This window comes from Struthio camelus, chromosome 3, assembly GCF_040807025.1.
Source record: "Struthio camelus isolate bStrCam1 chromosome 3, bStrCam1.hap1, whole genome shotgun sequence".
Classification (NCBI taxonomy): domain Eukaryota; kingdom Metazoa; phylum Chordata; class Aves; order Struthioniformes; family Struthionidae; genus Struthio; species Struthio camelus.
The window spans coordinates 139,747,289-139,758,116 of record NC_090944.1 but is presented as its reverse complement, the minus strand read 5'-3'; the positions used below and the strand labels follow the sequence as shown (position 1 = coordinate 139,758,116).

At 46.8% G+C, this 10,828-nt stretch overlaps 1 protein-coding gene across 2 annotated transcripts; it reads left to right on the top strand.

The window, feature by feature from the left end:
• Positions 1 to 606: 606 nt before the first annotated feature.
• On the top strand, positions 607 to 7,935 carry LOC104151886 (serine/arginine-rich splicing factor 7). Of its 2 annotated transcripts, XM_068940516.1 has the most exons (9): positions 607 to 743; positions 1,200 to 1,380; positions 1,528 to 1,704; positions 2,614 to 2,688; positions 2,773 to 2,874; positions 3,365 to 3,418; positions 5,807 to 5,851; positions 6,529 to 6,564; positions 7,633 to 7,935. In XM_068940516.1, exons 1-9 carry the CDS (start codon positions 722 to 724, stop codon positions 7,655 to 7,657), a joined length of 717 nt encoding a protein of 238 aa, XP_068796617.1. In that variant the 5' UTR covers positions 607 to 721; the 3' UTR covers positions 7,658 to 7,935. The 2 variants fall into 2 exon arrangements, with proteins under 2 accessions (XP_068796617.1, XP_068796618.1); XM_068940517.1 differs by lacking the exon at positions 5,807 to 5,851 and having other exon boundaries at positions 640 to 743.
• Positions 7,936 to 10,828: the final 2,893 nt, after the last annotated feature.

Here is a 10,828-nt window from a genome sequence, read left to right as displayed (position 1 = left end):
TCTGGGGATTATTAATCCAGACAGGAAGCTTTTACGCCCTTCATTTTGTGAGTGTCTGGGCATGCTAATTGCCTATGTATTATTACTAGATAGCACCAAATCCTATGTTAACTGCGCGCGCAGATACGTGTGAGGTCTGTCTGCTCCTTGTTAACAAAAGGCCCTTATGCCTGCTCTGGTTCGTTTAAAATCAGTTCAGACCAGTGAGGTTCCGGCTGATGGTGCTTAAAACAGAAAGCCTGAGCTGTTGGCGTTCTCCGGTGCCCACCCCCTGAGCGGGCCCACAGGAAAGGGCAGGCTCCGCAGGGGGCTCCGTGAACGCTTTCACGGAGGAGCGCATCAAGGGCTGCCCCAGCTCCGGGGCACCGCAGGCCAGGCGGCGCACAGCTGACAGGACAGCTAGCGCCAGGCCGCCTTCCTTCCCCTCAAGAGTCGTGAGAGGGCAGCTGGAGGCTGCCGCGTTACGGGGCGGCCAACGCATCTTACCTCCCGGCCGGGCAACGCGGGCCGCGCTCGGCCGCCCCCGGCCCGCGCAGCTACCGGCCCGTCCCCCTCAGCTCGGCCCCAACGGCCGCCGGCGGTGGCGCAGCTCTCGCGAGAGCGGCCGCCCGCCCCGCGTTGCCAGGCGACGGGAGCCCCGCCCCCGTGCGGCCGCGCAGCTGCGGCGGCGGCTCGCGCTATATAAGGGGTGGCGCGCGGGGCCCGGCCTGCAGCCGGGGAGATGTCGCGTTACGGGCGTTACGGTACGGCACGGCCGCCGCCGGGGGGCAGCCGGGCGCCGCGCTGGGGGGCTGGAGCCGCCGTGGGGGCGGGGGGGGACAGGGATCGCTGGCGGCGGGGGGAGATTGAAGGGAGGGAGACCCGACAGGTCGGGACGCCGTTGTTGTTGTGGGCGGGCGGTGCGGGGAGAAGATGGCGACGGGAAGGAGGGCAGAAAGGGGGAGCGGCTGCCGCCGCGGGACCGGGAGGGGCTGCAGGCGCCGATCCGGCGAAGGGTGGGCGCCGCGGGAGCGGAGGGGGGTGGTGGCGGGCTTGGGGGGGGGGGAAGCGCGGTGGCGGGAGCGCAGCAAAATGGAGGCGGTGACAAAGATGGCGGCGGGAGGGGGGAGGGGCGGCGGCGGCGCCTCGTGCCCGGGGCAGCGCGTGCGCGTGGCGGGGGCCGGGGCCGGGGCCGCTGACACGGGCCTCGCTCCCGGCAGAGACCAAGGTCTACGTGGGGAACCTGGGCACGGGCGCGGGCAAGGGCGAGCTGGAGAGGGCCTTCAGCTACTATGGGCCGCTGCGAACGGTGTGGATCGCGAGGAACCCGCCGGGGTTTGCCTTCGTGGAGTTTGAAGACCCGAGGGATGCGGAGGACGCGGTGCTCGGGCTCGATGGCAAGTACGTGCGTATTTCGAAAGCCCCTCGGCTGCTTCGGCGGCGCTGTCTGACCTTCTCGCCCTGCCACTGTCAGCGGCTTCTGTTCTTTGTGTAACAAGCACAAGGGAGAAAAGTATTTCGGTAACCGATATGTGCTCTATCTCGCAGGATAATATGTGGCTCCAGGGTCAGAGTGGAAGTGTCAACAGGGATGCCTCGTCGCTCCCGCTATGACAGGCCTCCGGCGCGGCGCCCCTTTGACCCTAATGACAGATGCTATGAGTGTGGCGAGAAAGGCCACTATGCTTACGATTGTCATCGCTATAGTCGCCGGAGGAGGAGCAGGTACGTATGGGACCAGAGGCGGCTGGGTTGTCTCGCCAGATAACTCTTGTGTAGCTCTTGTTAGCAAAGAAGAGAATGTTACGCCAGTTTTAACTCTTAATGTTGTAAGTCAACAGGTATATATCGCAATTTGTTGCTAATACATATCGAATGTTAATATCTTAATAATCAACCTGGTCAAAACCTTTCAGGTTTCTTCGTTTGAGTCAGTCGCCTTGATTCAGAATGTCACGAGCCTTAAGATTTCATGCTGAGGCGCCTTGCAAATCCGACACTTAAGATCCTCCTAGACCTTGAGGTGATCAGCATAAGAGGCCAGATCCCCTCGAGCCATCTACACGTAGCTTCACCTTATTCTTTAAGGGCAGAAAATTTGAGACGGTGATCGCCGTAACAGTAAATTTGGCTTTCAATTGGGGCCCCCCCCTCCGGTTTAGAAAGAGGAACACCAGATTGACCACATTCCCACCTAGAAAAATCTTCTTGCGTCAATCAAGCCTCACCCTGGCTCATTGGGCTGTCAGTTTGATCGTCGTTAGATTGAAGAGAACACCTAGATGCAGCGATCGGCTATAGATACTTCTAGACCGTCTAGATCTGCTAGACCTTGGGCCAAAGAGGGTCGACCTGCAAACTTGCAAGGTTTATTTTAAATACGCATTACAGTGTTTTCTATTCTAATGTAATTCTGCAATGTAATTCAGCTTTTAACATTTTTCTAGGCAGTAAAAATGCTCAAGACAAGTAGGCCCAGAGATTTTTTTCCAACTGACAGATGCTAGTGTTTGTTTTATTTTTTTTTTTAATTTTTTTAGTTGTCTGAAAGTTTTTGACTACTTCAGCAGAGGCTCACGTGTGCTGGTTGCTGTGGCTGTTTCCTGATACCTGTTTTCTCTAACCTAAAACTAGGTCCCGGTCTCGATCCCGTTCGAGGTCCCGAGGAAGGAGGTATTCTCGGTCACGCAGTCGCAGTCGTGGTAGGAGGTACGCTTTAGGCTTGTTGAGAGTTGTGTTTTGTTTTGTTGCTTTTTCTTTTTTTTAATTTTGGGGGTTTTCTTTCTTTTGTAGATCAAGATCAGCTTCTTACCGCAGGTCCAGGTCAATCTCTCCTCGTAGGTATAGATCATTTTCACCCCGCAGATCACGTTCTGGTTCCTTAAGGAGATCAAGGTAGGGGTCACCTGTTTTAGGTTGTAAATGGAACAAGGTTGGAAGGGAACACAACTGTTAACATTAAGTCTGTATGTCATGCTCTGTGTGTCCACAGGAAGCTTCATGGCGTTACATCCCTGAAAGCTTACCAGGCCCCTTTTCTCAAGTTGAAATTTGTTCTTAGAGCTCTAGATGTGTCATTGCTGAGCTTTTTGGCATTGTATCATCATTATTACAGTGTGAATTGTTACCCGTGGTTAAGAATTGCTACTTTAGTTCTAAGGACGCAGGAAGTATTTATACTTAACTAATCAGGGCAGAAGGATTTCTTGTGTGGATAGTTCCACTGGGTTAGTTTATTACAATATTCTAATAATACAAGAAGGTTACTTCTGCAGAACTGATAGTAGTCTTTGTTTAATGGTATTGACTTTAGAGAATTGGGTTGTAGGATCTCGGTTGTTGCATGAATTGTATGGTAGTTGAGTTTTCACTGTTTTTTGTCTAGGTCTAGGTCCAGATCACGCTCGAGATCTCGGTCTGTTGTGTGGCCCAGAAGCAGGTAAGATACTTAACTTGATTCAAACCAGTAATAATACTCTCTCCCTCCCCTCCCTCCCTCTGGAAATTTAGGCTCAGTGTGGTTGCAGAGTTTTGCAGCATAGCAGTTAAGTTACTGCAGTAACTTAACTGCTGCCTTTTCACAGTCTGCTTCGGTGGTCCGTTTCTTGTAATAAACGAACAGGTGTTTTAGTCTGTGGCTAGGTCTCTGCCTGTGTGCATATATGTATATGTAGCCAGAAACAAAACGCATGACTTACAAAAGGGTAGGAGAAATACAAGTCCCACGGAGAGAAGTTCTGGAAACTGATTATATGTTTAAAGAATGCTTGAGCTCACGTCCTGTGGGAAGTTAGCAAAATATCATGCTGTTGCTTAGTATTCTCTTGGCATGTTTTTTTGAATGGTACATGCTGAGGAGAATTGATGAGAAGATTCCTGCTAGTGCCTGAACTCTTGCTTACAGCTGTTAAGCAGTCTGCCAGTTGTGGGACTTGGATAGTGTTATGTTACTGTAGTACTAAGAACCAGCTTGTATGGAGTAAAGCACCTGGCTTGAGAGTTTTAGACGAGAGAATGAAGAGGAATGTGAGCCCTGGTGTTTTGAGGGGTTGCTCTGACGTGTAGTCCTGGCTTTGTGGACCCAGATGTTTCCTGCTGCCTGTGACTGGCAGGCTGAAATGGAAGATGAGGAATTTGGAGTAAATGCTGCTGTATTATTTTCCTCTCCTTTGAGTCTTGGCTTAGAAGAAGGATGAAAGAGTAGGATAAAAATATTACAGAGATGAGAGCTGGCACGTTGGAAGAAATTGTCTTCTGTATTGTATTAGCACCGACTGCAGTACTGCAATTTAGGTGAGCCAGGCTCAAATTGCATGCTGCTAATGTGGAAAAATCTGCATACTGCTAATGTTGCTTGGTGACTTCTGGTTTGGGGACAGTCATGTTCCTGCAGAAAAGACGACGCTTTTTTTGAGACCGGCGTTGAAATTTCTGAGGAATGCTGACTTTGTAGGTCTGCAATTGCAGTGGTCAGAAATACGGCAGTTAAGGGCTGGACTCTCAGCAGCGCTGTGGAAAAACTCGTAACTTCTGTATTGGCCAGCGTTGTTCTTGTGGTAATATAGTAGAATGCTAGTGCGCAACTGTGGTGCTGCTTCTAAAACTTGTTTTGCGGTCCTTGCTTTGTTGCTTGCCTCTGGGAATGAGCACTTAACCAGCAGTTCTCATAGTAAGATGATGCTGGTGTGCAGCCTTACAGTATTTCTGAACAAAGGAAGTCATGCTACAAAATTACGGACTTCGGGATAGACTTGAGCAACTCTATGCTGTGTAATTTTGATACTTTTCACCATCACCAGAAATGTTGTTACTGTATTTCAGGCTGACTGTTAGGAACTGTTACAGGTGATGAGCCAGCATGGTGACTGAGAAGCTTTTAGAAGTAGCGGAACATTACTCTTTTCTTTAACTTGCTCTAACGGTGTCTACATAGTCTTTTTATAAACTAATGGGCAAGATAAATGACTTGACTACCCTTGAATCTTGACTACCCTTTAAAACTAGTTCTGAGTAGAAATAGAATAAAAAAGCTTCATGCTCTTCTGGCCAATTCTGTTGAACAGCTGACTGTAACTTGCATGCAAGGCTTGTCGATGTTCAGTAATAATGACGTGGATGAATTCTGAGGCTCTGGAAGGGGACAAATTCTAAGTAAGTGACCCAGCAGCAAATATTTGAGTCAGCAGCATAACATGATGAATACGGGAGAAAGTCGTATTGAAGCTCTGAAGCTGTAAGATGAACTTTGGCGAAAGCTTACAAATCATGAAGCCCTCCTAGCATTCACAGTTTCTAGGATCTAGTAGTCTAGATTCACGGCACTTCAGTTTTCTGTTGGATACTTTTATTGGGATGTTTGAACCTCATTATACTTGAATAAAACTGGCAGTGAGAACTCTGAACTGGAGAATGCATCAGTTCTTCAGCACTTGCTTACCTCTAGCTGACATCAGTGTCTTAAGGTGGTGTTACTAAAAGGTTTTCCAAATAGCAACACTTGAAACAACCGTTGTGCCCTTATGGGATACTTGAAGGAAAAAAACACCGGGAGCCTGGAACAAAGCTTTCTGTTTTATGAAAGCGGTGGCCAAAGCTTTGCTGGGGAGCTGGCTGAGCCTGTAGCATCTCCTGGCAAGTGGGGCCTCTGAACTAAAGGAGCTAAAGGAGTCCTCTGTAGTGTCTTGAGGAAAAGCCTGCAGCACTGGAGTCTTCCTCTTTGGTGTGTGATGCTATGTAGTGTGACTTTGCAGTTGCTGATTCAGCTAACTTTCATTGTATGTGCACGCCACTGGCTGCTTTGCTGAGCTTTGTTTTTCTCCTGTTGTAGGTCTGGGTCCCATGGTAGATCTAAATCTGGCTTACCTGCTAAAAGGTGAGCGTAAATGCAACTAGCACTCAGTTTTTTGTTTGTGTGTGGCTTCCTCCTCTTCTTGCCCTTCCCCCCCACCCTGACGCAAACTCTTTCCTTGGACCGCTATTTCAGTTGCACTTGGAAGAATGGTGGTGTTTTTTTGGTAGACTATTTTTTTTTCTTCTTTTAATATGGGATGGCACGCTGTTCTTTCCAAAGGGACTGGATATCTATCATGTTTTGTTTCACCCATGACTCTGACCACAAGTATTTTTGCAGGATTTGGGACACACCTGTTGCCTACCCATGTTCTTAACTGTCTGTAGTTCCTAATCTTCCGGGCTCTTTTCCTCATTTCATATACTGCTCCTGCTTTGGAGGATTGTTGTTGACACTTTTTAGCTGCTTTGAAGCTGTGCGTTGCCCTCCCGTGAGGGCTCCAGCTTTCAGCCGTATTCTTTTTCAACTGCAGCTCCTTGCTTAAAGCAAGTTTGACTAAATTGGGAGTATTTGCTTTCAGCAGCATTAAGGGTGATGCCTCGAATGTTTTTAGCAACATCAAGCTATTTACTGTTTTGAAAGGGTCAAGAGTGGTGACCAAGTGCATAGAATTGTTATATTTTTATGCATATTATATACATGTATTTACAGGCTGTTATGTAAAGTGTTACATTGACTGGAATTTTTTTTATTTTCAGTCGCTCAAAGTCCAGATCACCATCTCCAAAGAGAAGGTAGGAGTATCTTTTAAAACTGGATCACGCGTGCTCTTTGGCTACGTTACCATCTGCAGTGGCTGCTTCTGACACTAACTTTTGCCGGGATAAAAGCTAAAAACTTTTTCCTCGTCCTAATTTAAGTGTAAGCTATGAAAAGATGAATTTCCATGGATGTTTCAGCGCTGGTAGTCAGCACTTCATGACTTCAAATCTGTTCCTAGGAGAGGGCTCTAGTATCTACTTACTCTTCTATTACTAGAGTCCCGCAATGTAACCTGCTTTAACGAACCTTTCGGAGGACAGTAGAAAACGAGGGCAAATGAGAATCTACTTTCCAGAAGTTCCTTAAAGGAATTTAGAATCTGGGGAAGAAGTGGACAATGGAGAAAATAAAAATGGCTCTGAGTACAGCTGGAAAGGGGATGATGCGGTATGAAGCAAAACGCAAACCATGTGGCCGAACTGAATTCTTGCTGGTGTAATACTTAAAATTGGCTCTTACTCTGCTGCACAGCTGCCAAGTCTTGCTATGCAGCCTAAATTAAAAGCAACTTTCTCTATGTAACCAGAGAGGTACAGGCTGGAATTCATGCAGTTTTGACGTGAAGAATCAGGAGTGTAATCATGGCCTAGCTCCAAACTAGAAGCATGTAGGTTATAGCTTACCTTCATTTTGGCAGGGTAAGCAGCCCTCTGTGAACAGCTGCGGAGCAGACCCCAAAGTTAGTCCTTCTGAGCACAGCAGCTGTCTTACCTAGTCCTTGTACTAGATGGCCACCTTCTGAAGGGGCTTTTCATGCTTAAGGCAGTTGCTGCTTATATTGCTGTAAGATATGACACTTTTTCCAGTATTCGCAAAGTTCAAATGCAAATCATGTGCAAGGGGGGAAAGAGGCGTTATGGGGGTGGGGAAGAGGGTGAATGGGTTAGCTTTCACACCAGGCACAGTGACCGCACCAGTTCTGGGCAGCGGTTGCTCAACAAGGAGCAACTGCTTGGGCTAGGTTGAGGAAATGGGCTAGCGTGGATTTTTCTGTTGGTTTTGCTGTAGGAGTTACCCTTACTCTGCTCTTTCTCTTTCAGTCATTCACCATCAGGAAGCCCTTGAAGGAGTGCATGTCCTGAGAGAATGGATTCAAAAGTTAAAGTTTAAGAAGAAAATTTATTTTGTTTACATTATTATAAGGGATTTTGTGGTGTCTTTATAAATGTAAGGGCTTAGTCCTAGAAGGCTATTTCTATCAACTAACAATTGGCATGACTCTGGATCTTTTAAAAGTCTTATTAGTAGACTAATGCAAAACTCCTGTGTTAACGTTCTGTGATCTGAAAATGTTGGGCTTTTTTTATTGGCGCATTGAAATAAACTGTATTTCTAACTAAGAACTATTTTGTGATAGCCCTACTGTTTCTGTTAATACTTTGGTAACTAAAGCAGACCATATGCCACTAAGTTGAGAAGCAGGAATCCAAGTCTAACAGGCACTTGTGAATTGGAGCGTACTGCAGCAGCCATGCATGGATACCCTGCAGTTGTCCCCCTTGGAGGACTTGCACTTGTTCCTCCACAGCATTGATTAGGGCGAAGCATAACCAATGCTGGTTGTCCTTCTTGCTGTTCATTCTTTAATGTCACAGTGATCTGTACCTTTTATTTGCACCTCCTCGCAGCTCAGTGAAGCTTAAATGCTGTGGGTTGTGGTGTGTGTGTGGTTTTTTTTCTTTTTTTTTTTTTTGAGGTGCTTGTACAATTGATGCTTTGATTCCTAAAACTGTCTTTAGAGGGCATTAACAAATACAAATGGTAAAAAAATATTAGGTATGTGTGAATTCTGGTCTTACTTCCCCATTGATTAAAGGACCCATGAACTTAAACTGAAGGTGTCTGGAATACTTCTGGAATGTAAACCGTTAAAGGGAATATTTTTAGAACTTTTGTTTTGTCCTGATTGTCCAAATAGTGAAAGTACTACTTCCTTTTTGCAATGCTAATGATGATAGCTTGGCAGCTCTGGTGCAGAAGGTAATGTTTAGACCTTCTTTTTAGGAAATTCAGGCTTTTCTTGCACAGTGAAGGGTAAAGTCACAAGCACAACTTGTAGGGCACCTCTAAATAACAGTACAGGCTTGGAAACAAAAGAGCCTCTCATGTTACACTTAGCCTGTCTTACCAGCTTAGTCATGTTTTCTCCTTAGACAATAAACCAACCAAGTGACTTTCTGCAGTCCTCATCAGTTGTTTTGAGTAGCTGGACTTCTTCTATCTATATGCAGACAATCTGTCCCACCATGAATAGGTTACTGAAGGAGGCAATACAAGTGTGATGAACTAATAAATACTTGCTAGCTTGATTTCCAAGTGTAGTGAAACTGACAGAAGCTGTTCATGAGCCTTTATCAAGTTAGTCGAAGGGACCAGCTTGCCAGAAGATTTTTGACTTAAAAGCCCTTTTCAGCCAGTTGTGGACTGTGTTGCTGCAGCTTACATGCTGCTGTCCACACCATAGGAATAAGAATCTTTTAAAGTAGGCACTAACATGTTTCATGGGCTTAAAACAAACTGGCACATCTTGCCTCTGAAATACTGACTGATTGGTAAGAGTGCCTGAAGTGGAAGAAAGCATAACAACTAGGGATGCGCCTGGGGCTCCAAGCCATGGTTTTCAGGTGAACTTTGTTCACTGTTGTTTCAGAAGTAGTCTAGCTATTAGAAGAACGATAATTAGTCCTCAGACAAGACTTGACAAAGGCAGGCTTCCTGTGCACTACCAGCGCTTAGACCTACCTCTTTTAAGAGGTCAAGTCTTTCATAGCTGATCATAGTTGCTTGCCACTCTTTCTTAAGGTTATTACTTGGTACTGTCCTGGCTTTGTGTTGTCCCTCCCCTCTTCTTTCTGCCCCATATTGCTACATCTTAGTGCGTTGGTGCTTAGGATAACTGGCTTTCCTTGCAAATAATGCTGCAATTACTATTTGGTTGTAACCATAAGCTTTAGTTGGTTACAAGCTGCAGAAGAGGGAGCTGGAAAGAACAGTATTTTAAGTATTTAGCATGACTTAGCAATACTCAAAGCCATTACTTAACCTTTCTTGTGTGGGCGTTTATTGGTCATCTACCTTGCAGGTCACAGCATATATGATGAAAGCACCCCATGCAACAGTGCTTTGAAGCCTGAGGGGTTTTTCTCGTTTTGTTTTTGTTTCCTCCTCCCTCCTTTTTTTTGCCTTTTCTGTACTGCTGAGGCAAGCTGACTCCACAATAAACCTGCAACCTAAACTAAAACTACTTTAAGGGTACCTTTCTTTGTCAGTCTTTCCACTCCTCAGTGTTGTGGAGAGCAGGGTAGCAGGCCCTGCAGCTGCATGCTCCGTGGCCAGGTACGCAAGGGAGGCTGACAGCATGGCTAGAAGGAGCAGGCTTTTTGTTGGTACTGCAGGCTTGGGGGGGAGGCAGGCAGGTCCCGTTAAGCTGATCAGAGAAGTAACCAACCTCTTCATCTGCTGCTAGTACTGGCCCTCCTGCCAGTCGGGGCAGGGGTGCGCTCCCTGTAATTCATGGGAAGAGAGAACCGAAAACCAGAGTCATCAATACGACGTGTTCACCTCCCCCCCGCTAGGTGCAGTGCTGGCCTTCTCTATTTTTCGAGACAGTTCACGTCCTCTCGTTAAAGCCTTGTTCTGGGAATCGTCCAAGGTAGTTCCAGCTCTATGGAGGAAGGCTGGCGTAGCACCATTTTGCAGCTTGTACTAGCTGGGAGCATGGTGGCTAGGTTCTAGTCAGGTTTGACTACCCGCCCTGGTACTCATAGCTAGTCACACTTGCTTTGCAGTATTTTATGCCTTTACTGCAAGGGTAGCAGGAACTAGAGGGGAAGCTAGATGTTGCTACCATGCCCATGGACTGGCAATGATTTCAGGGTTTGCATACAGTTATCATCTAGGTAAAAATATACCTGAGGGATAAATACAACTTTAATGCATCTCATCTGTTGTATGGATACTTCTGAGCCGTATAAATTGTAAAAAGCACAAACTGAGATGATAACTTTATGTAAGGGCAGTCACTACTTCCCTGCAATTTGGCCCAGAGGCAGCGCCTAAGACAAACTAAATCATATTGCAGAGGCCACTACACAAACCGGGTCTGCTAGGCTGCTGCACAGCCACATGGCACATGCATGCGACCATCTACTAAAGGCGGTGAGTAAATCTAAAACCACGCGGCGCTGGAGGCCATGAAAGCAGGCAAGTACGTACACAACGAAGCATGGGAAGCCA

Excerpts from the sequence above, each read along its gene's own strand:
- LOC104151886 (XM_068940516.1), top strand. The coding sequence starts at position 722 with ATGTCGCGTTACGGGCGTTACG. Across the intron at positions 1,381-1,527 it reads GTGCTCGGGCTCGATGGCAA|GATAATATGTGGCTCCAGGG; the intron begins GTACGTGCGTAT and ends TCTATCTCGCAG. Across the intron at positions 5,852-6,528 it reads TCTGGCTTACCTGCTAAAAG|TCGCTCAAAGTCCAGATCAC; the intron begins GTGAGCGTAAAT and ends TTTTATTTTCAG.